The 25,434-nt window shown below is 43.2% G+C and overlaps 1 protein-coding gene across 5 annotated transcripts in view; it reads left to right on the forward strand.

The window, feature by feature from the left end:
* Positions 1-17,438, forward strand: part of TTF2 (transcription termination factor 2) — a 42,643-nt gene extending 25,205 nt beyond the window's left edge. Inside the window, exons 13-24 of one of the 5 annotated variants that reach the window (XR_009521649.1) lie at positions 971-1,152; positions 1,847-2,000; positions 2,328-2,419; positions 3,246-3,328; positions 3,739-3,872; positions 6,784-6,954; positions 9,296-9,354; positions 10,196-10,346; positions 11,036-11,118; positions 12,935-13,009; positions 16,082-16,693; positions 17,170-17,435. Coding sequence is in view for 3 of the 5 variants with exons in the window: in XM_060027791.1 (XP_059883774.1) it covers positions 971-1,152; positions 1,847-2,000; positions 2,328-2,419; positions 3,246-3,328; positions 3,739-3,872; positions 6,784-6,954; positions 9,296-9,354; positions 10,196-10,346; positions 11,036-11,118; positions 12,935-13,009; positions 16,082-16,226 (1,329 nt within the window). In the remaining 2 variants the exon portion in view is untranslated. Of the gene's footprint in view, positions 1-970; positions 1,153-1,846; positions 2,001-2,327; positions 2,420-3,245; positions 3,329-3,738; positions 3,873-6,783; positions 6,955-9,295; positions 9,355-10,195; positions 10,347-11,035; positions 11,119-12,934; positions 13,010-16,081 lie in introns of those variants that run through there. The other 4 variants (XM_060027791.1, XM_060027786.1, XM_060027801.1 and 1 more) reach the window with 4 other exon arrangements.
* The last annotated feature ends 7,996 nt before the right edge of the window (positions 17,439-25,434 follow it).

The raw sequence follows: 25,434 nt of genomic DNA on the forward strand, positions 1-25,434 counted from the left end.
CTGCTTCCATGTCCTGGCTATTGTAAATAGTGCTGCACTGGACATTGTGGTGCATGTATCTTTTTGAATTATGGTTTTCTCCAGATATATGCCCAGGAGTAGGATTGCTGGATCATGGCAACTCTATTTTTAGTTTTTTAAGGAACCTCCATACTGTTCTCCATAGTGGCTGTATCAATTTACATTCCCACCAAGAGTGTAGGAGGGTTGCCTTTTCTCCACACCCTCTGCAGCATTTGTTGTTCCTAGACTTTTTGATGATGGCCATTCTGACGGGTGTGAGGTGATACCTCATTGTAATTTTGATTTGCATTTCTCTGATAATTAGTGATGTTGAGCATCTTTTCATGTGCCTCTTGGCCATCTGTATGTCTTTGGAGAAATGTCTATTTAGGTCTTCCAGCCATTGTTTGATTGGGTTGTTTGTTTTCTTGATATTGAGCTGCCTGAGCTGTTTGTATATTTTGGAGATTAATCCCTTGTTGGTCGCTTTGTAAATATTTTCTCCCATTCTGTGGGTTGTCTTTTCACTTTGTCTATGGTTTCCTTTGCTGTGCAAAAGCTTTTTTAAGTGTCATTAGGTCCCATTTGTTTATTTTTGCTTTTCTTTTCATGGCTCTAGGAGGTGGATCCAAAAAGAGCTTGCTGAGGTTTATGTCAGAGAATGTTCTGCCTAGTTTTCCTCTAAGAGTTTGATAGTGTCCAGTCTTAACATTTATGACTTTAATCCATTTTGAGTTTATTTTTGTGTATGGTGTTAGAAAGTGTTCTAATTTCATTCTTTTATATGTAGCTGTCCAACCACTCTTGGTTTCTTAAGCTTAATTCTTATTTCAGGGTACCTGATCTAAGCCCTCAGACTTGAAGGTAAGAGCGGGTCTTCGATACCTGCTTGTTATTTTCCCTTATCTTCTTGATGACATGCACGTTTTCCCATACTCTTATTGGATTTCACCTGTGTTTCTTCCAGGGTGTCTCATCACCTTTGCTTCGAGTAGTCTGGGCTCGAATCATATTGGATGAAGCTCACAATGTTAAGAATCCCCGAGTGCAGACTTCCTTGGCTGTGTGTAAGCTCCAGGCCCAAGCCCGTTGGGCTGTCACTGGAACCCCCATTCAGAACAACTTGTTGGACATGTATTCACTGCTGAAGTGAGTAAAACTCTTTGGATTATGTAAATGTGAACCCTGTCGGTAACGCTTCATAATTATTTCATATCTCATATCCCCAGTGTGTACCAGACTATCTTGTGTAGCAGGTGGCAAGCCTGTCAACCTTTAAAGGGAAGAAGAATTAATATTTATGAGATATAATCTGTTGATTGGCTGATACAGGACTTTGATGACATCCAGCCCCTATATATGGAAAAATAAGGGACCAATTAAATTAAAGGAAACAACAGTCAACTTTCTTCAGTCCCAGGAATGTTTGGGGCTACTTCTGCTTTAAAACATATGGCCTGGGGACAGGACTACAATTTATTTGAAGCAAACAGAAAGGAAGGCTGATTTTAAAATACTTGTTTTAATTCAAGTCATCTCATAAGAGGATACAGAATTTCTTTACTAGCCTTTGAAGTTTTAGGAATGAATGCTAGCTATTGGTTATATGTCCTGTTGTGACGATATAGACGTTGTTAATGGGAAAATTCACATTTTTATAATGTGGTTATAGACTTGGATCCTTTTGCTCTGTCTAGCAGTTTTGCTATGAAATTGACGTTTACAAATGATTGGATGGCATGTAAAATCTGATTTGCTTTTCACCTTATGTCTGTCTTTGAACCTTTCCTCCATCCTCCCATGCTTCTTTCCTGTTCTCTATCCTCCTTCTCCAATGAAAAAGATTTCTCCGTTGTTCTCCATTTGATGAACTCAGTCTGTGGAGGAGTCAGGTTGACAATGGTTCAAAGAAAGGAGAAGAACGGTTAAATATTTTAACCAAGAGCCTTTTGCTGAGGAGAACAAAAGACCAGCTGGACCCCACCGGCAAGCCCTTGGTAATCCCATTGACACATGTCCCTGGGGGAGGCCAGGAGGGAGGGCCACCATGTCCTTGACTCGGCTTGAACCGCCATCTGCCTTGCTTCAGGAGCCTCTGAGTCTCCCATTTTCCTAGGAGGAGGCCCTCGGGTTGCTGTCCTGCCCCTCGTGTCACAGCAGTCCCGTGTGCAGTGTGTTAGAGCAGTCCTGTTTTCAGGGAAGGGTGGGAGCTGCTGTCCAGAGCCTGACTAGATTTCTGGTGCCAACTCTGGGGAGTGGCCTCCCTAATGTTCAGTTAATTTATATAACTTCATCCCAGCTGCTTTTTTCTTTTACTCTTCCAGGTGGTGCTCCCCCAGCGTAAATTTCAGTTGCACCATTTAAAGCTTTCTGAAGATGAAGAAAATGTTTATAGTGTCCTTTTTGCAAGATCAAGGTGTGTGCCGTGAAGAAGCACCTTCTCACATCTGTTTTATTCTTGTTCTTGCTTGGGAGTGAGTCGAGGGTCAAGGTTCCTCTAACTGTAATTACGGTATTATTGACAAGTTGGATATCTGTGTTCCTTTTTTAAAAAACCTCCCTTTCTCTCTCCTCACCTCTCCTCAGCTCACCTTTGTCTCGCATACACATTGAACCTGTTCTCCATTGGCTTCCTTGCATAGAAGCTCTAGGGTGTGCACACTGTACACCAGGTCTTTCTGTTCCTCATGGGGCTGTATTAGGAAAGTGTATCTCTTTGACCTTTGACCTGTTACCCAGCCTCTCATTGGAACTTTTAAAAAACTGCCCAGTAATCCTTCTTGTCATCTGTCCTTTGCACTTGCTCTAAAGCTCTTATCCTTCCCTGAATTCCAGATTTCTACTCTCCTATTTATTTGGTACCTCTCACTTCCAATGTAAATATGTTTTTTCTCTTTGTGTACCTTATATTTATTAATAAATATTATAGTATATTAACTTATACTAATTAATAATATGTTACTGTATTACATGTTAATATTAAATTGATATTAAATATAATACTAATATTTGATATTAATCTTTGTTAATATTTATTAATCATTTTTAAGTGGTTTGGCTTTTAAAGTAGTTATTTTTTATTACCTTTGCCCAATGCTTGCTGTGAGCCTACCTTCATTTAACAAGTTCACTTTTACAATTTTTCAAGGTCCTACCGCAACCACAGTTAAACACTGACCATTGTAAACCTATTTGGTCTTAACGACCATTTTATGTGCATTTTCGTTTTCTGTCTGAGGCAGGTCAGCTCTGCAATCCTATCTAAAAAGACATGAAAGTGGGGGCAGCCAATCTGGAAGAAGCTCTGATAATCCATTCAGTAGAGGTAAGCAGTGGGACACTTACAAATACAGAAAACTCATGACAATGTGGATGCAGATTTGGTAAACTTACAGAAATGGGGGGGGAGGGGTCATGCATTCTTGATTGCAGAGACTTGACCTTAGCTTGGAGCCTCAAACCAAAGTAAAATCTACTGACGTGCAGGCACCAGACCTGGTGATCTAAACTTCTTTTTAGTTATTTTCAAAATCTGTTTGATTAAAATACAAGTCGGTCTATAAAGAAAACCAGTATTTCGTACTTCTCTAATTGGTAGAGAGAAGTAAGCTAAAACTATATGATTGAACCTCAGATCAAAGAAGTTTAAAATCTCCTCATTTAGTTCATGGTTCTTCCCCATATTTCTGTTTTAAACCCTGTACTGTTTCCTGTGTCTGTTTTCCTTCTTGGAAGTGGCCCAGGAGTTTGGGTCCAGTGGGCCTGGGCTCTCCGTGGCAGCAGACTCGCAGACATCTAGCACCGCCCATATACTGTCACAGTTGCTGAGACTCCGCCAGTGTTGTTGTCATCTTTCTCTACTGAAGTCGGTAAGCAAAGTCACCTGTGTGGGACCCCAGAGGGGCTGTGGAGAAGTCCACCTCAGTCTCCTGAAACTGGGATCCAGTCTGCTGGATCAAGGAAAATGGGGTTTGAGTGTATTTTGTTTTCTGGTGGGATAGGAAAGAGAAAACTCTTTATTTTACTTTATTTTATATTAATCTTTATTGACCTTGAGATAATTCCCATGATGTTGAGAACAGTTTTTATTATTTGTTTTGTTTATTATTTTTCTTTAATTAACTAATTAATTAATTAATTGGCTGCACTGGGTCTTATTTGCGGCATGTGGGATCTTCGTTGCAGGGTGTGGGATCTTCTTAGTTGTGGCATGCGGGGATCTTTAGTTGCAGCATTCGGGATCTTTAGTTGCGGCATGCGGGATCTAGTTCCCTGACCAGGGATCAAACCCGGGCCGCCTGCATTAGGAGCATGGAGTCTTAACCGCTGGACCACCAGGGAAGTCCCTGGTTTGTTTAAATAAGCTTTATTTTAGAATAGAAAATGGCGTCTTGTTAAAAAGGAAGCCATATATGAATACTTCGGTATTTTAGGATGTCATAAAGCTTATTTAACTACTAGTGTTAAGTCTAGGTAAGAAAACTCAAGTATTTAAAGTTGTCTTGATATTGGATAGAGGCACATCTGTAATTAAGAGGAACATGTCATAGGCAGAACACTCTGACATAAATTGCAGCAATATTTTTTTGTATTTCTCTCCTAGAGAAATGGAAATAAAAGCAAAAATAAACAAATGGGACCTAATTAAACTTAAAAGCTTTTACACAGCAAAGGAAATCATAAACAAAATGAAAAGACAACCCACAGAGCGGAAGAAAATATTTGCAAACAATGCTACCAACAAGGGATTAATTTCCGAAATACACAAACAGCTCATACAGCTTAATAGCAAAAAAACAAACAACCCAATCAAAGAATGGGCAGAAGACCTAAATAGATATTTCACCAAAGACATATAGATGGCCAAGAGGCACGTGAAAAGATGCTCAGTGTCACTAATTATTAGAGAAATGCAAATCACAACCATAATGAGGTCCTCACCTCACACCAGTCAGAATGGCCATCATTAAAAAGTTGACAAACAATAAATGCTGGAGAGGGTGTGGAGAAAAAGGAACCCTCCTACACTGTTGGTGGGAGTCTAAATGGGTGCAGCCACTCTGGAGAACAGTATGGAGGACCCTTAAAAAACTAAAAATAGAGTTACCGTATAATCCAGCAGTCCCACTCCTGGGCACATATCTGGAGAAAACTAATTCAAAAAGATACATGCACTCCAGTGTTCATAGTCATTACAGCATTATCTACAATAGCCAAGACATGGAAGCAATCTAAATGTCTATCAACAGATGGATGGATAAAGAAGATGTGGTGCTTGTGTGTGTGTGTATACACACACATATACATATAACGGAATATTACTCAGCCATAAAAAGAGAATGAAATGATGCCATTTGCAGCAACATGGATGGGACTAGAGATTATCATATTAAGTAATCAAAGGCAAATGTCATATGCTATCACTTATTTGTAGAATCTAAAAAAAATGATACAAATGAACTTATTTACAAAACAAAAGTAGACTCACAAACATAGAAAACAAACTTATGGTTACCAAACGGGATAGCAGAGGGTGGTGAGGAAGGGATAAATAGGAGTTTGGGATTAACATATACACACTACTATATATTGAATAGGTAAACAACAAGGACCTACTGTATAGCACAGGGAACTAAACTCAATATCTTGTAATAACCTGGGAATTCCCTGGCACTCCAGTGGTTAGGACTTGGTGCTTTCACTTCCAGGGCCTGGGTTCGATCTCTGGTCGGGAAACCAAGATCCTGCAAGCCACGTGGTGCAGCTAAAATAAAAAAATCTTGTAATAACCTTTAATGGAAAAGAATCTGAAAGAGAATATATAGGTGTGTGTGAGTATGTATGTATAAGGGGATCACTTTGCTGTACACCAAAAACTAACACAATATTGTAAATATACTTCAATTTAAAAAAAAAAGGGGCATATGTTATTCTTTTTTTTTTTTTCTCTTGGCAGTTAAAATTTATTTTCTCCTTGGTTATCAAGGATTCTTACTTTCTTTATACTCTTCTGAACTTTTCCAGATTTTCTAAAATGAGCATATGTTATTTTTATGAACAGAAAAAGAACTACTCCTGGTACTTGAAAATTTTTTCTTTTATTAAAAAAATTTTTATTGAAGTATGTTATTCTTTTGGGGTGCTATAGTAATGTATCTTTTTTTGGTAGCAAATTGCATCTTGATTATCAATAACTTAATTAACTGTTCTGTTCTAGCTGGGGAAAATAGAAAGATCTTGCAATCTGGCAATTATCTAAGAAGTTCCATCATTTGATTGATTGATTTATTAAATGGATTCCTTTTTTGTTTTTAATTATTTTTGATTGCGTTGGGTCTTCGTTGCTGCGCATGGGCTTTCTCTAGTTATGGCGAGCAGGGGCTACTCTTTGTTGCAGTGCGTGGGCTTCTCATTGCAGTGGCTTCTCTTGTTGCGGAGCACGGGCTCTAGGCTCACGCGGGCTTCAGTAGTTGTGGCGCACGGGCTTAGTTGCTCCGCAGCATGTGGGATCTTCCTGGACCAGGGATTGAACCCGTGTCCCCTGCATTGGCAGGCGGATTCTTAACCACTGCGCCACCAGGGAAGTCCCTTGATTTATTTTTGATCTGGTGAAAAGAGCTTGCAAGATTACATTTTAATCTGGGTTTACCCGAGGAGATACTGATGTAAATTACGAGACATTTTGCCATGTGCTGTGTTAAACAGTTAGCACTTTGGCAGGTCACATGCCTTGCTGCCTCAACCGCCCATCTGCTCTTTCCCCTGTCTGATTCTGCTCAGGCCCTGGATCTGAAAGAGCTGAAGAGTGAAGGCCTGGTCCTTTCCCTGGAAGAGCAGCTCAGAGACTTGACCTTGTCCGAATTCCATAACTCAGAGCCGTCCGCCTCCATTTCCCTTAATGGCAAATGCTTCAATGTGGAGCTTTTTGACGACAGGAGAGAGAGCACCAAGGTAGTATGATGACCTCTATTCTAGTAGAAAGACTTTGCCTCCTTATACATTTCCCTGAGTGAGAGCGCCACATTTGTCCAAGCGAGCCCAGCCATTTGACAGCAGAGCTGGAGCTGTTAGATGTTGGCTGGTCAAATTCTCCCTCCAGTCTTAAATTCTAGTTTGATTTGATGAATAAAACTGAAGTCTTACTACATAGTGGGCTTTCAGAGAGTGGCTTGGACCGACCCGGCATCAGGGCAGATTTCTGGCATGGATTCCTGGGGAAGGAGCCTGTCAGGTGTATGCCGGCCACAAGGCCCAGGCAAGTGAGCAGTTTGTTTTGGGAGAACAACGAAGGCCTGAGCCTCGAGACTGTGTAATACGTCTGAGCGCCAGTTGCTTTGCTTTGTTGAGAGGCTTCCATCTGCCGGGTTTGTTTCCTACCAGCCTCTCCTCGTTAGTCACTCTGTTCTGTTTTCATTGAATGTTTTAAGAACTGAAGGGTTCTATCAGAGGAAGGCCGGGGTGTGTGTCCTGCCTCTCCACTGGCTCACTTGGAACCTGCCCATCGTCTCGCCTGCCCTGAGGGCTGGGTTCCCTCTCTACTGCTTTCTGAGGCTGCCTCAGCCTCTCTTCAAAGGCTTTAAAAGATGTAACTGGAAAGGAGGTCACTGCCAGGGGAATGGTTTTACCAAAGAATTACTTTTAATTAGATTTTAAAAATATTTACCTAGGTCTTCACCATCAGTAACCGAGAGAAACATAAGAAGGGCACCACATGTGGCCGGACTTCAGGCCCTAGCACCCTCAGTTAGCTATTGGGTTAAAATTCATGTTCCTAATAATTTGTGTTCCTAATAACTTGTCTGATACTCAGGTCATCGTTCACAAGGTTCTTAATGTGAATCCATTAACCGTAGTTCAAACCACTTAAGGTGGTTTCATGTGAGGAAGGGAGTTTTGTTTGGTAGCACAAAGCTAAACTCATACAGAACGTTATTAGAATTTGGCCCCAGCTCACAGCCCATGAATCCTGCTCTTCCACTGCTTTTTTTCCAAAATACCTATCGCCAGGTTTTTCATGAGGCAGTTCGAGAACTTTCCACAACCTTGAGTTGCCAAGACATCAGGCACTTCGTGTACCTGCTTTTTTCCTTCCTACTAATTCAAAATGGTACGGTCCTGTGACTGTCTTCCTGCCCAGGCATCAGCGGGTTTGTTCAGGTGGGAGCGCTGCCTTACGCGGGGGCCTCAACAGGTTGCCACTAGCACCACGACGGCGTAGAATGGAAGAGCTAAGGGCACCTCAGTTCCTCTGGCTCAGCCCCTTTTTACTGATGAGGAAGCTGTGCTCTTAACTGGGAGTTCCAAGGTGATCCAGCCCTGTAATGGCAGAATAAGAACTCTCTTCATCTCCTGATTCTTGGTCTAATTTTCGTCCTCTTCCTCCATTCTGGGATGAACTTTAGAGCCTTTGGAAAGGTCATTCACATTAGCGGTCAGGAAGAATGAGGCCAGCTGCTCTCCAGAGTCCTGCCCCTGTGTTCTTATCGCCTGCTCCCTCATAGACTTGAATATGCCCTGAGCAGTTTTGGTAAAGAGAGCTTGTCGTGAAGCTTGAGCAAGTATTCCTCAGTCTGGACAGGTTCTCTTCTTCAACACCGTTTGCAGCAGGCCTCAAACTGGGTCAAGCTCTTTCACTTTCTCCTTCTACAAATGTTAGGATAGTATCTTCTCTGGTCCAGCAATATGCCGAGTGCTAGGGGTGCAGAAATGAACCAGACATACGCTGGCTCTGCCTCTTCAGAGCATCTCCGGCCATGAAAGCAAGAGATGACTAATAAGCAATTAATATATAGTATGAAAAAGACCATGATAATAGAAAGAAAAGGTGGTATAGTAGCATGTAGGCAGTGGGCTCCTGGGATTGGAGAGGACGTCCAAGAAGCTGACACGTAAGGCTGTCCTAGGCAGAGGGAACAGAATGGACAAAGATGAGACAAAGCGTGACTTAGTGGAGGGAGAATGTTGGTATCACCCGAGCATCATTTGAAGAGCGCGTAGTGAGGGTGGAGGCTGGAGATGTGAGCGGAAGGCAAGGTAGCAAGGACCTGGGAGGCCACTGTACGGAGCTTGGGCTTTATTCTCAGCGGGAAGCCACTGCAGGGGCTTCAGCCAGAGGAGGAAAATAAGAAACTGACATTTTGGAAATAGCACTCTGGCTGCAGAGAGGAAAGGGAACTAGAGAGGAGTAAGACCAGAAGCCGAGAGGCTCTGGAGGAGACCGATTCTTTAATTCAGAACATGGAGAAAAGCAAATTTGCTTAAACCTCCATATGTTAATTCCATCTTTTCCCAGATTTCATCTCTGTTGGCAGAATTGGAGGCAATCCGAAGAAATTCAGGGTCCCAAAAGAGGTAAATGTGTTATTTCATTATCCAAGCATTGCTTGTAATTACGCTAGAAAATTTAATATTGCAGATAGTTATAAATCTTCGCTTTTTATATCAAGGACCTTGAGTCATGCTTAGTAGAAAGCACTCAGGTTACAGCACAGATTCCCTTTGATTTCTAATTAAAATGTTTGTGGCACTGGTTGAAAAGGCAATCCCTAGAGGATCCGAGTAAACTGAGCATCCGAGTAAACTGAGTAAGAGCAGAGAAGAAGCATCTCAAGAAAAGCAAGAGAGTAATAGGTGGGCGAGGGAGGGAGAAGAGTGGGGTCAGACCGGGAGCCCCCATGGAGCTGGGGACCTAAGCTGGGGACGTGGATATGGGAGGTTCATTCGTTGTTTGACTTTACTGTGTGCTATTCAGTGCATTTGTAGATCGGAAATATTTTGATCTAAACACATAAAACTCTAATTAAAGCACAGCATGGGGGGAACAGAGAAGCCCTAGCAGCTTCTGGTTCTGACTGGCAAAGGGAGGGGCCTGTACCCCTTTGCAGGAGCACAGACCTCCTGTGGGTAAGCACTAGGCCCCAGATAATCAGAGGCTGCAGCCAGTACTTCAGCTTAGCCACCACTTTATTCTGACTTCATTTTGCACAAAATAAGTTGCAGACTGGATCTAGAAATAGCTGGAAATATTGTAATCTTATAATGTCACCGAAGTGTGTAAGCTTAGGTAGCAGAAGGCCTTTCCTCGTCCATATTTGATAGCTGAATCGTACGAATAGCAGGCGTTAAAGCCCTGCAGATGAGTTTGTTTCATCTATTCGGGGGCATTGGTTTTCTGTTTTATCCTTCCTTCCAGTGTCATCGTCTCTCAGTGGACCAGCATGCTGAAGGTTGTAACCTTGCACCTTAAGAGGCATGGACTGACTTATTCCACCATCGATGGCTCTGTTAACCCCAAACAGAGAATGGACTTGGTGGAGGCATTTAACAAATCCAGGGGCCCTCAGGTACAAGCTGATCAGAGCAGAGCTCTGTAATCAAGAGCAAATTGTTCCCAATTATACAGAAAATTTTAACATAGCTCGATTCAAAAATATTCATAGCTTTGACCCCTCCAGGTGTTTTTGATTCCTTCGACATTTATTGGGGGTACATGTCAAAGTGTGCAAATACTCTAAGAGAATAAACTGTGAGGGCTAAAAAGAGAGTAAGAACATAACTGGTTAGGTTCAAGAGACTCTTTGTGGAGGAGACAAGCCTGGAAGGACGGGTGGGATCTTGATATGAGGAAAGATGGAGGGAAGTGGGAGAACAAAGGCATCTAATTATGGATAATGCAAATTTGGAAAGCATTAGTTGAGTGACGGCAGGAGAATCATGGCAGTGGTTGGAGGACTGATGGAACAGACAGAATCCGGTTGATGGAAAGTTTATTGAGCTAACCACCCCTGGTGCTCTAAATGGTAGTATTCATATATTTCGGCAGGTGCACAATTAATGTTTTAAGAATGACTCACCAAAAAAAGGTTAAATGAGAATTTTCTCAAAGGTGAGGCATGGGAGATAGGATCTCAGAGTTTCGAAACAGTGCCTTTATGACAGCAGAAGGGAATTTGATAAGAGCGTGTTGCTAAGAAGGAGAGGTGATTGATGAGACCAAGTCTGTGTAAAGTTAATGGTGTGCTTCCTTTTGAAGGTTATGCTAATCTCTCTCTTGGCTGGAGGCGTTGGTCTAAACCTGACTGGAGGAAACCATCTTTTTCTTCTGGACATGCACTGGTAACGATTCTGGATTTTTCTTGAGTTGTCACAGCATAGCAGGGAGACCAGAGGGGCAGTAAGGCCTGACTTCTTATATTGAGTGTGTTCCTTTCATATCATGGAGCTGCCTCTGTGCATCCATGTGTATAAGATACAGATCAAAATGGTGTAGGGCTGGGGACTTTCCTGGTGGCCCAGTGGTTAAGAATCCGCCTGCCAATGCAGGGGACACAAGTTCGATCCCTGGTCCGGGAAGATCCCACATGCCGCGGAGCAACTAAGCCCATGCACCACAACTACTGAGCCTGCGCTCTAGAGCCCGTGAGCCACAACTACTTGAGCCCATCTGCCGCAACTACTGAAGCCTGCGTGCCTAGAGCCCGTGCTCCGCAACCGGAGAAGCCCCTGCAACGAGAAGCCCGCGCGCCGCAACAAAGAGTAGTCCCCTCTCGCCGCAACTAGAGAGAAAGCCCGCGTACAGCAGCGAAGACCCAACACAGCCCAAAATAAATAAAGTAATAAATAACTTAAAAAAAGGAGAGAGAAAAAAAATTGGTGTAGGGTTAGTTGCCGGCCCTGAATTCCTGAGCAAGCAAGGCTTCAAATGACTATTTAAAATAGTCTGTTCACTATTTATTGTTAATCTAACATCTGTTCCATGGAAACTGAGAGCGGAGTAGGGGGTGCTTTTCCTTATGGCCAAGAGCTGCTTCACTCAATGAAGAGTTTTATCTCTTCAAAACACCGTATTTCAGACATACTTGTTGACGTCCAAGGAAATCTCAGCCTTGGTGAAGAGGGAGAACTGTTACTCCAAAGGGAAAAGGCAAAGGAATTTTTTAATTATGTTAGACACACACTTAACACATAGCCTTGGACTCACTGCACATAGTGTCAACACCGGGAGTATGGCAGCATCCTTCCTAGAAACGAAGTGAATGACTCATGTATTGCTAGGAGAAAGCATCATAATTTGTCCCTGTTTTGAGTTTTCATTGATGCCAGTCAGGGATCGCTGCACCAGGCACTGGTGCCAGAGATTGTCATTTGTTAATTCTCCAGGCAGCCCAGATGGGTACAAACAGGCCGACCTGTTATTATCTTCCTGGAGAACGTGGTTAGGTCTTACTTGGGACTCCCCTATACTCGTGAGTGAGGAAAGCAGAATGGGGATCATGCTGGTTTCCGAATTGAGCAATGTTATCCAAGATTTTAAAGAGGTAAGATGAGAAACTAGTTTGGAATTGATAATGAGAACCTAGAAAGAATGAGACAAATTAAGTCTCCTTAGTTGAATCTAGAATATTAAAGTTGAAAAAGGCATTAGAGATCATTTGCCAGCCCGCCGGTTTCCAAGTAGCCATCTGAAGTCTGGAGGGTTGTGGTTAGATGACTTGCCCAAAGTCACTCGACTAGTTAGTGACAGGATTTGAGCATTGGTTTAACCTCAGTTACTTAAGAGTTTCCAACTGATGGTGGTGCTAAGAGTTCCTATTAGCAATCTGATCCCGGTTTCTCATGAGAGGGCAAGAAGACATCTGGGGCTTTCTGAGTCCCACATAGACTAGAACAGAGACCTACAAATTTTTTCTATAAGTATTTTAGGCCAGATAGTAAATATTTTAGGCTTTGCCAGTTACATAGGTCTCTGTTGCATATTCTTTGTTGTAGGTTTTTTCGTTTTGTTTTGTTTTGCAAACCTTTAAAAATGTAACAACCATTTTAAACACAAGAGCCATACAGAAACAGACTGTGGGCTGCATTTGGCCCATGGGATTTGCCCACCCCTGGTCTAGGATGTCATTATCTTTGAGCTTTACTTGTCTTCTAACAGGAATCCGTCACTTGAAGATCAAGCTTGTGACCGAATTTACCGAGTAGGGCAGAAGAAAGATGTTGTCATACACAGGTAAGTAAGTAAAGGTCTCCAGGACAAAGGTCTGCTTTCATGAAAATTTTTCTCGGGTAATGTTTTAATAGAATGTGTAAGGTATTTGATGATCACTGTACTAATGGTGCTTGTGGGGCACATCCTTTTTGGTACTCACAGTCAGGAAGGGAACACAAGCAATTTGTGGATAACCTTGGAGTTGGTCCTGCAGAAGAAGAAAAGCTTATGAACAATGCTGAGCCTTAATGCAGTCAAGGCCGCCCATGAAAGGACTCTCCTCCCTCCTCCCTCTCTTCCTCTCCCTCTCTCTCTTTTTCTTTTAACTTTTATTTTGACATAATTCCAGACATATAGCGAAGAATGTAAGAATTCTTACAAGAATACCCCAAAGTTCTTGATTGCAAGAATAATACCAAAAACTTCCTGTGCACTGTGACACGTGTGTGTGTGTGTGTGTGTGTGTGTGTGTAAGATTTTTTCTGGACCGTTTGACAGTAAGTTGCAGACATGATGCTCCTTTACCTCTAAATAGTGACATATGCATTTCCTAAAAATGACATTCTCTTACATAACTATAATAAAGTAATCAAAACCAGGATGTTAACAGTAATACAATACTCATATCTGATCTATGGACCTTATTCAATTTTGCCACTTGTCCCAGTGATGTCCTTCCCAGCCAAAGAAAATTCTAGGTCCTGTATAGCATTTGATTGTCATGACTCTTTTGTCCCCTTTAACTGGAACAACACCTCAATCTTTCTTTGTGTTTTATGACAGTGACATTTTTGACGTGCACAGGCCAGTTATTTTGTAGAATGCCCCGTCCTTGAGACCCTCTTCTCTTTAAAAACAACAACAGAACCTGCCTTAATTGTACAATACAGTCTAGTTATGGACCTCTTTTTCGCCTTCCTTTTCATGGCTAAGTTTTCTGAATAATTAGAAATCCTTGTCTATCTTTACTTACTTCCCATTCATTCCTCAACCTATACAAACTGGCTTTCACCCCCGCCGCTCCATTGAAGCTACTCTTGCTAAGGGACACCAATGAATTCCCAAATTCACCAAGTACAGTGATTATGTCCGTTGTTTTGTCTTTATCTCTCTTCTCAGCTCACTTTGTATGCACCTCTCTTAATAATCCTGTCCACTCCAGTAAATCCAAAATCTATACCCTCTGTTCCAAGGTTTCCTAAACTTCAGGCCCAGATATCCAAATCCCCACGAAATATCTGAATCTGAGTGTCCACATCCACACCCATTATTCATTCACTCATGTATTTGTCTCATTCAACTCAAAAAACGAATGAATACCTGTTGAGGAGTCCCCATGTAGCAAGTACTGTTACATGCTCCAGGGACTCACAATGTCATAAGCTGAGATTGTTTCTCCCTGCTACCTCATATCTACTGATTCTTCTGAATTTCTCGTCTTTGTGAATAGAATCACTGTTTATCTAATCATGGAGCCAAAACTAGACTCCCCCTTCTTGCTCACGTTTCACAAACCAAATCCATTCATTTTATTTTCTAGGTGTTTCTTGTAACCATCCCTTTCTTCCCATCCCACTGCCATTTCCTCCTTTCAAAACCAAGTTTCTTAGCATCACAGGCAGAGTCACTCATGATCCAGCCCCCGCCAGCCTCTTGAGCTTCTGCTATTGTAGTACAGCATAGTTTTTGACTTTTGCCCTGGCCAGACTCTACGACCCCTGCAGCAGACTGTGTTCCAAAACTCAGTCATGGTTTTACACATGTTCCCATTCCCTGGGATGCCCTCCCCACTGTTCTGTCTGGCAAACCCTTGCTCATCCTACAAGTCACACTAAGAGTCAAGTTGTCAATGGAGCCTTCCCTGAAGACCCCAGACAGATTTCTTTTCACTCCTTTTGTACGCTGGACATACTTCCGTTATAGCGCTTTCCAGGTCATATTATTATTGTTGCTGTTTATTTTCATGTCTTTGTTTTGTGTTCTCTTTGACTGCAAGACCATGTTCAAATCTCCGTTCCTACACCTAGCATAGTGCATGGCATATAGGGAATCTTCATCAGCACCTGTTGAATGAGTGAATAAAGGACAACAGTGGTATTTCCTTGGTTTGTAAAACCTGTTTTCAGTGTGAATTAGCCAAGAGATAAGACACTCTGTACTTAAACCAGCACACATATTCCTGGCAGAAACTTGATAAGCTTTAGGCCTTCTGACCTTATCAGGATGGAGCGTTTTGTGTAAAAGCTGGATCTCTACACTTTTTTTTGGATCAGGATATCTTTTGCTTTTTTTGGCACTTCTCAATTATCTCAGCTTCAGAAGGAAAGAAAAGGCCAATTTGAGGTCAGATCACTTTATTTTTAAATTTTTATTTTATTTATTTATTATGGCTGTGTTGGGTCTTCGTTGCTGCACGCAGGCTTTCTCTAGTTGCGGCGAGCGGGGGCTACTCTTTGTCACAGGGCGCGGCCTTCTCATTGCAGTGGCTTCTCTTGTTGCGGAGCGTGGGCTCTAGGCACGCGGGTAGTTGTGGCTCACGGACTCTAGAGCGCAGGCTCAGTAGTTGTGGCGCATGGGCTTAATTGCTCGGCGACATGTGGGATCTTCCTGGACCAGGGGTCGAACCCGTGTCCCCTGCATGGGCAGGCAGATTCTTAACCACTGCGCCACCAGGGAAGTCCAAGGTCAGATCACTTTCAATGGATATATATTTAGTCTAAGTTGTTTAGATCTCCTAAACATAGAGTTCTTAATCAAACCTAAGAAAAAATAAAGGAAGAAATCTCATTTAAAAACTAAAGCATAGGGCTTCCTTTGTAGCGCAGTGGTTGAGAGTCTGCCTGCCGATGCTGGGGACACGGGTTCGTGCCTCGGTCCGGGAGGATCCCACATGCCGCCAAGCGGCTGGGCCCATGAGCCATGGCCGCTGGGCCTGCGCATCCGGAGCCTGTGCTCTGCAGCGGGAGAGGCCACAACAGTGAGAGGCCCGCGTACCACAAAAAAAAACCCAAAAAACTAAAGCATAAATAGATGTTTGAATATGTCATTAGATATGCAGCTTTGGGTTTTTGATTATTTGCTTATCTTTTTCAGATTTGTTTGTGAGGGAACAGTGGAAGAGAAGATCTTGCAGCTCCAAGAAAAAAAGAGAGATTTGGCCAAACAGATTCTATCAGGAACTGGAGAAGTTGTCACCAAGCTCACCTTGGCCGATCTCAAAGTCCTTTTTGGCATCTAACTTCCTGTTTATGGAGCTCAGAATAGTGCCATTGTTGGTTTGTATTAGGATCTGGGGAGAATGACCTAACCCTGGTCCTTTGAGCTCTCGTTGGCATTCGGTTTCACCTTCAAGTCCTCCTCAAAGTGAGGATCAGTTACCATGTTAACCACTTGGTTAACCAGTCATGTTAATCAATCAACGTATTTAATGTGTGACATAGAAACCAATAAATTACTTCAGATAAGAGCAAATGCTTTAGAGTTAGAGAATTTGGAAAACAGCCCTGGGAGAGTTGTACCTAAGCTTCAGCAAAAGCTCAAAAAGCCCTCTGTTGCTTTTCTCTTCTCAGCTGGTGGGGACCCAATGTTACTGCCTTTTCTAACACAGGCTCCATCCCATCTCTTCATCTCCTGCCAATGAGGCTGCTCGTATAACCATCTCTTTATGGGCTGAGCAGAAGCAGCTCTCTGCGTAATATGTAGATGGTTAGTATTTGTATCATCGTATTATTTAGAATTTGGTATCATATCATTTAGTATTATTTTATATTGCTATCATATCATGTGGTATTTGTGTCATAAATTTTAATTTTTGTGTCATTTTTCTAGTATTTGTATTTTTACAAATTTACAGTATTTGTAGCACTTAGTATCATTGTTTCATTTAGTAGTATTGTGTCATTTAGTACTTGTATTATCATTGGCATAATCCAATAAACATGTGTTTGACAGTGTAGCAGAGATAATGCTTTGTGTTCACTAACCCCCATTTCCTTTTCCTCCTGGCCACCAGAGACTACATTTCCTAGTCTTCACTGCAGTTACATGGGTCCATATTGCTGAGTTCTAAGTCAGTGGAATATGGAGAGAAGTGATGTAAGTCATTTCTTATCTGCCTTTCCGAAACCTTGCAAGTGATTCTTTGTGCTGTTTCTTCTCTTGTTGGCCCACTGAATACAAAGGAACTGATGGATGACTGCAGGGCCCTAGAGACTTGTGAAGCCACTAGGTCAGAGATTCTTAACCTACTGCTGGCCACGGACCTCTTGGCAGACCGGTAAGCCTCAGTTCCTGAACGACGTCGGAACAAAGCTTCCTGTGTGTGCCTCCCTTCTCACCCTAGCTCACCTACATTGGACTATGACATGATCAAGAAATAATTTTTTTTAAAACCATGAGACTTGGGTGTTCGTTTGTATAGCAGTTTGTATCCTGACTAATACAAACTCTTGAGAATTTCTTACTTTGGGAAACTATTCAGATTCCCTTCTTCCCGTTGGCACTTACTCGGCTAATTTCTGCTAGAAAGAATTGTATTTCTTCCTAGATAGAACTGTTGCCCTCCTTTGAGTTAGGATTAGGTGACAAAGCCCTGTGTTAAGCCAGTCACAGTATGGGCTGAGGCTGGGGCCTGTTTAAGCAAAGGTGCCCTCTGAGGACATGGTCTAAAGGCCCACAGAGGCAAAGACAGGTGGCCTGGAAGGAAGAGTTCTGACTTAACTCTACTTCCAGGTTCACCTTAGCTGGGGTGTAGCCTTGAAAAAATCATTAACTTCTCTACACTTTGGTTTCCGCATTTGTGGTAGGCATTGTTTTTAGAACTTCGGCAGCTGTAGTGAAGTCCCTGGTAAAGTCGGGAAATGGAGGATGTAAGATTACCCTTCGGGAGTTACGCCGCAGGATCAACACACCAGGGCAAAGGGAGTGTCACCCGAGAAGCAGTGGCTCCCAGGCCAGCATGAACGTACAAACCCTGCCTCTGCTGTTTGCTGACTGTCTGGTGTTCAGCTAGTTGCAGATTCCCCAGGCACCTCAGTTCTTTCATCTGTAAGATGTGAGGATTAGCATACAGCTCACTGTGCTCCCCTGGCAATTTAGCAACACACATACACGCCATAGCCCATGCGACCAGATCGACAGATGGGTCATGTCAGTCAGAAGGCATGTTAGGTGAACACTGTCAGTGTCCTTTCCAGGTCCTGTTTAGGAGAGAGGCAGTGTCAACTTCGAGGTTCAAGTATTCTTGCTTTTAGTCTGAAGATGGTTGCAGGGATTATAACCTACAATCTTCAGATATTCAGAGCCCACTGACCAATGTAATCTACTCTGATATTCCTTCTCGTATCTTAGTTTCTCTAGTGTTCCTCATTCTGATTCTAAGCTAGCAAAGCCACTCAGTCTTGTCTTGGGTAGGTGTTCCTGTAACAGGGAGATGCTATCGATGTGAGGCGGATACAGCAAAAATTGGAACCACTGTCATACCAGACATGCATCCTTCAGTCCTAGCCCTGAGGTGGAAATGTCTCATGAATTATAATATAAGTAGCATTCTGGTGTCTGTCTCAGGCTCACGTTCATTTTAGTTACCGTGAGTCCATTTCTTAAGGTCAGGGCATGACAAGGTGGGTCTCTGCACCCTCTAGCAGTGGGCAGCATCCCACAGTGTAGTGATCTAATTGAGGTGCTACCCTATGAATTCTGCCAGTGTCAACCAGCCTTCCCTTATGTGACACTGTAACGGTCAGATTTTCTTTTTACATCTCTCTGCCTACCTCAGCAGACTTAGGCAAGAACAGTAAATGCTTTGTTAGCCATGAAGTGCTATCCAAACGCTAGTGTTATTGCTGTGGGACCAGGTCTCGGAATATGAGAATAAAATTGAAGCATGGGTGCAGCTGAAAGAGCCAGATGGTGAACATCTGTCACCAAAGTGCAGCATTGCTGAGCACCCAGTTTACAAGGTATTTCTTATGTGACAGAGTTGCCTTCATGGAAGGTTTATAGTTTGACTTCTCTTTGGCAGTGTTAATCAAAAAAGGGCATCGTGCGTGCCATGGCTGGATGGAACCTGGGCCCTTTAAAGCCTTACCAAGGACTCCTGTTGCCATCCAATTATTATGAACACAGTAGGTAGAATGATGTCTTTGTGGGACATGACCCCTTCCTCTAGCAGTCATGGATGTGATCTGGAATGGCTACGTATAAATACTGGGCTCTTTCCTCTCTCTGGTTGTCTTGTGCAATGAAGTAGCTTCTGCAGGGCTGAAAGACGAGGCCAGATTATCCTGCACAGATAGTCATGGAAATGCCAGTGCTCGGTGTGGCCCCTCTGGTGTTCTGAAATCTTGATATCTACCATAATGCCTTGAGAGAATTTGGGTTTACAGAGTGGGATATGGTACTGCTATTTGCTATGTAGCATCTAGCCCTAGAGAAAGCCAGAAAGAATTAAAAGGCATTCCTTCAAGCACAAAGAGAATTACAATAAGAATTTAGAATTTGTAGGCATATGACCTCGATTAAAATGTTTTCATAGGTAAAAATGAAATTAGCGTCAGTTATAGTACAAAGTACCACTGGAGTGAGTAGCCAGGGGACGGGGATGGAAATGAAAGAACGGCCTAACCCTTAGCAGGGAACAGGGAAGATGATATCTTCGCTAGCTTGAGTCCTTTTTACCAGAATGCTTAGCTAAATCTGCGTGTAGGAAGAGATTACATATGAAAGGAAGGATAGGAAGAATACTTTTACTGCTTAATTATTCATACATTAATTTTTTTTTTTTTTTTTTTTTTTTTTTTTTGGCGGTACTCGGGCCTCTCACTGTTGAGGCCTCTCCCTTGCGGAGCACAGGCTCCGGACGCGCAGGCTCAGCGGCCATGGCTCACGGGTCCAGCCGCTCCGCAGCATGTGGGATCCTCCCGGACTGGGGCATGAACCCGTGTCCCCTGCATCGGCAGGCGGACTCTCAACCACTGCGCCACCAGGGAAGCCCCTTCATACATTAATTTAAAATCATATATTAAACATGCCAGGGCACTCCTGGGCACTGAAAATGTAAGGATAAGCAAAACCCCAAACAGTCCCTGTCCTCCTGAGGCTTCCAGCCTAGAAGGGGAGACAGGCATTAATCAGATCATCACGTGTGGCTGCGAAGTGGCCATTGTGATGAGTGCTACAGTGGCGGGGGAGTCCGCGTGGCTGGGAGGGCTTAGAACAGGGATTTGACCTAGTTAAGGGGGACTTCTCTGAGGAAGTGTTGAAGGAATTGAAATCAATATGTAGAAGCTAATAAGGCGAAGAGTGAAACACCTCTTCCTATATTCTGCTTTTAATTAGCATTCACTTCACCCAACCACCTCTTAATTGAGAAAAGCCTAGCACATAGGTATACATCCTCTGGAGTAAAGCTGAGTGACTGCTGCATTTTAGAGATTAGAGAATGGGTGGGCTGGCAGGTATGTGTGTATGTTTGTTATCCAAGACGGCCCAGGTGTTTATCCAGTTACAACATCCCAGGGGAATGAGGCTGTGATTTGCGGCCCGTTTCCTCCTACCTGTAACACCAGAGATATAGCTTACGTCCTGCTGCTGCACCTTGTTGATGCTTCAGTGCTCACAACTCAAAGGTGGTTTCTGAAGCACTTTGTTACGCTGGGGGCAGTTCCTAAATCCTAAGACTTCTTTTTGTCCTCACCTTGGAATATTGGGCTCTGCAGATCAGTCTTGCTTTGCCAAGTCTTTCAGCTAGGTTTACACTCCACTGTAGCACGGATCAAATACCAGCCCCACTCCACCCACCCCCCACCCCACCCCCCGCACAAACTTTAAATATCTGTAGTGGAACTGTTACCATTAATAGTGCTTAAAGGCTAGGGCATTTGCCAGAACCTAGGTATCTTATAGATATTTTCTGTTGCAATAGAACTTCAGCTACAGTAGAGTTATCCAATTACCAAAAGCTTTTTCCAACTGAAATAAATGATAAGCTTTTTATCCTCAGTTCCGAAATCTGATTCATTAAAAGACACATGGGGCAAAATGATGTAAAACAACAAGCTTCTTCATGGCAAGCAATTCCCTAGATGTCTGAGGTAATTGGAAAATTCAAGGCTGGTCCCTAAGGTGCATATAATTTATCCAACAGTTTTGAGAGAAGGCTGAGGTTTTTTTCCAAGTGGTATTTGGTTGAAGGAAAAATGTCAGTCTGAGGGAAGGGAAGTCTGGCCTGTAGAAACAGATACCAAGGAGATCCAAACCAAAAATTCTACCAATGAGATCTTTATTCATTCAACAGAATATTGATTAAGCCTCTACTATGTGCCAGGAACTGTCTTCCATGGGGATAGTATAGTGGTCAATAAATGTCAAATCCCTGCCTTCATAGACCTTACGGTCTAGGATAAGAGGACAGACAATAAAGAAATAGAATATACATATGTTAGATGGTGATGAAGCAGACTAAGGATGATACGGAGTCTTGGGGTGGGGAGTTGCTATTTTATACAGGGTAGTTAGGGACCTCTCCAATAAGATGGTGTTTGACAAAGGAGCAGGAACCTGAGGAAAATGAGAGTGAATCATGTACGTATCCGTGAGAAGGGCATTCCAGGTGGAGGGGCAGTGATTGTAAAGGCTTCAAGACAGAGTTTGAGGGGCCCCAGGCAGTCCAGTTTGGCTGGAATAGAGTGATGGGGGTGGGGGGATGGGTAGGAAAGAGAAGAGCAAGGATCCAGGTCCTGCAGGGTCTTACATGCTGATGTAAAGGCTGTTCTGAGTAAGATGGGAGGCCTTTGGAGTTTGTCGAGCAAGACGAGTGACACGATCTGATGTATTTTAAAGGGACTGTTGGGTGGAGAATAGACTGTAGACAGTTGAGAGTGAGAGCAGAGAGACTAGTTAGAAGGCCATTGCAAAAGTCCAGGTGAGAAATCATGGTATCTCGGACTGGTGTGGTTAGCAGTGTAGGCAGAGAGCAGTGCTCAGCAGATGTATTTTGAAGGGATGGCAGATAGGATTTGCCAGTGGATTGGACGTAATGCCTGAGAGGGGAGTCAAGGATGTTTCCAAGGTGACTGGCTCCACCCCCTGTAAGAGTGGATTTGGACATTCCTTTCAAAGAGATGGAGAAGACTGCAGGAGAAACACTTTGGTGCTGGTGGTCCGTTGGGCAGTGAGAATTGGAAATTGAGAGTTCTGTTTTGGACATCTTAAAGATGAGGTGCCTATGATACATCCAAGTGGAGATGTTAAGTAAGCTCTTGGATAGAACCATATGGAGTTTGGAGCTGGAGATAAATCTAGGAGTCATCGGTATATAAAAGGTACTTAAACTCATGAGAGGATGAAATCACCTAGGAAGTGGGGGGGAAGATAAAAATGCAGGAACTAATCCTTGGAGCTCTTAAATGTGTAGAGACTGGAGAGATGAGGAACCAGAGGAAGGAAGTCAATGAGATAAGTGATTAAGGAGAGTGATGCGGGACTTCCCTGGTGATGCAGTGCATAAGAATCTGCCTGCCAGTGCAGGGGACACGGGTTCAATCCCTGGTCTGGGAAGATCCCACATGCCACGGAGCAACTAAGCCCGTGCACCACAACTACTGAGCATGTGCTCTAGATCCCGCGAGCCACAACTACTGAGCCCTTGTGCCACAACTACTGAAGCCCACGTGCCTAGAACCTGTGCTCCACAACCACAACAAGAGAAGCCACCGCAATGAGAGGCCCGCGCACTGCAACAAAGAGTAGACCCGCTCAGCGCAACTAGAGAAAGCCCGTGCACAGCAACAAAGACCCAAGGCAGCCATAAATAAATAAATAGATAGATAGATAGATAAATAAATAAATTTTTTTAAAAAGAAGAAGAGTGATGCCAGATAAACCAAGTGAAGAAGATCTTTCTTGGAGGGGAAAGTGATCACCTGTGTTAAATGCTGTTGATAGGTCAAAGAGGATAAAGGTCAAGAACTGACCATTGGATTCCATAACATGGATATTACAGGTGACCTTTACAAGAGCTGTTTCAGTGGAGTGGTGAGGATTAAAGACTGGGTTAGATCCAAGAGAGAATTCAAGGAGGGGAAGTAGAGATAGCAAACAATTTTTTTTTGAGGTCTTTTTAAAGGGAAGCAGAAAAACGGAGCAGCTGTCAGAGGGGGATGAAAAAATTCTTATGGACTGATCTGTGTTCCCTGCAAATTCGTAGATTGAAGTCCTAGCCCCCAATGTGACTGTATTTGGAGACAGGGCCTTTAAGGAGATAATTAAGGTTAAATGAGATCATATGGGTGAACCCTAATTCAGTAGGATTGGTGTCAATAAGAAGAGGGAGAGACATCAGGGATGCATGTGCAGAAAAAAGGCCATGTGATGACACAGGAGAAGGTGGCCATCTGCAAGCCAGGGAGAGGCCTCAGGAGAAACCAACCCCACTGGCACCTTGGACTTCCAGCCTCCAGAACTGTGAGAAAAGAAATTTCTGTTGTTCAAACCACCCAGTCTGTGGTATTCTATATGGCAGCCCTAGAAGTCTCATATAAAAATCAAGGGAAATTTGTTTTTTAAGATAGGGAATATTGTAGCATGTTTATTTTCTGAAATTAGCAATCCAGTAGAGGGGGAAATTACTGGAGCAACGTTCCTGGGCTGTAGAGATGGAATGAGAGCTCATATAAAAGTTTGCTTTTGATAGGCATATAGGTAGATTTGTAGATATGGTGGGAAGGTCAGGAAATTCTCTTCGGAATTCTTCTGTTTTCTTGGTGAAATAGGAAGCAAGATCATAAGTGGGGAGGGGAAGTGCAGTACAAATTGCAATTTGAGGAGAAGAAAGTAGGAAATACAATTGTCTAGAAGATTGGAGAATAAATGGACTAGAGACATGTCAGACTACCGGGCACTGCTAAGAGCCCATCAAGATCAGTGGTCATAGATTTAAAGGGAGACTAGTCGTCATACATTCGTGTTCTTCTCCAGGATCATTCAGTTGGGTTAGATGGAGATCTGGATCTCATCTGGGCTTTTGCCAAGCAAAAAGGACAGGGAGAGACTACATGCAAGAGTGTGATGATGCTCTGTACAGTCTAAACTGAGTGAGGATGAAGGAAAGGACATGAGGCTGGGGAGGGTAATAGTGGGAAGGTGGTCACTGCACTGGGGATTCTAGGGAGGTAGAAGAATTAGTAGAGTCAGGTGGGTGAGCTGGAAAGGTGGGAGGTCATGGTTGCAGGATGCTTGAAATTGAGGTTATGCAGAGGGATCAGCTGGAATCGAGGTCTAGGGTATGACTGACTGCTGCGTGAGGGAAAAAAGAACCTTAGAGTCATGGAGTTAAGATGTCTTCGTGGCTATTGAATTACTCTAAGACTGATGAGGAGGAGTACTGGAGTAGCAGCAAGTTTGGTGCTAAAATCTTCAAGGAAGCAGGGGGAATGACTCGGGGCTCTGTGGATGGCTGAACCACGTGGGGTAACAGCTTGCATAAAGGCCTGAGCTTCAAGGCTGGCCTTTTTTAAAGGAGGCGGAATAATGGTCTAGGACGGGATTTCTCCACAGCAGCGCTATTAACACTTCACACTGAATAATTCTTCGTTGTGGGAAGCTGGCCAGAACTGAGCATAAGCAGCATTTCTGACTTCTACCCAAGAGATGCTAGTGGCACTCTGCCCCCAGCTGTGGCAAGGAAAAATGCCTGAGACTTTACTAAACATCCTTGGGGGACAAATTCACATCAGTTGATAACCACTGATCTTAAAGCAGCAGTGCTGAGCTAAAGGACTCCTACCTGACCTCTGGGCCCAGTGATTATGAGGAGTGAGGAAGAGCAAATAATAATTTCAGAGGGTAATACATGCTGAGTTTTTGCTATATAAGAAACCAAGTGTCCCAGAAGAACACACAAACTATATACAGTGAAGACCACGGCAGGGCTGGGGCACCAGTGCTGTGTACTTCCTCTCCCAAGAATCCTCTTCAGTTAAGCAGGCATGCTCTAGGAGTCAAAGCTTCTAGTTAACTTCCTAGGTATACAGGCAAAACTGAAGACGGTTCTTTAAAAGACAAAGAGGGTGAGAGATGTGAGGACGAGGAAGGTATCTGGATCGCCTGGCATGAGTACATCTGCAAGGAATTTATGAGGTCCTATTTCAGCAGCATTCCCCTTTATTTACTGAATACGTGTCTGCCCCTGACCACACAGTGATCTTCTAGGCTCTGGGGTTACGAGATGAACATGGTGTAGAGGGGAAGTGGCGGACCTCCACCTAAACAGCAATATCACATTATAATCCATTTAAAGTGTGCTAGCAACAAGTGGATACGAGGAAAGGAGGTTTTTATTCTCTGAGGGAAATATCTAACACGTAGCTCAGGGAGAAATAAGAACGTTATACATCAAAAAGTGAGGAACTAAATTACCCCCGTGAGCGCTAAATTCCAATGGCATG

The sequence above is a fragment of the Delphinus delphis genome, chromosome 1 (assembly GCF_949987515.2).
Source record: "Delphinus delphis chromosome 1, mDelDel1.2, whole genome shotgun sequence".
Lineage (NCBI taxonomy): Eukaryota > Metazoa > Chordata > Mammalia > Artiodactyla > Delphinidae > Delphinus > Delphinus delphis.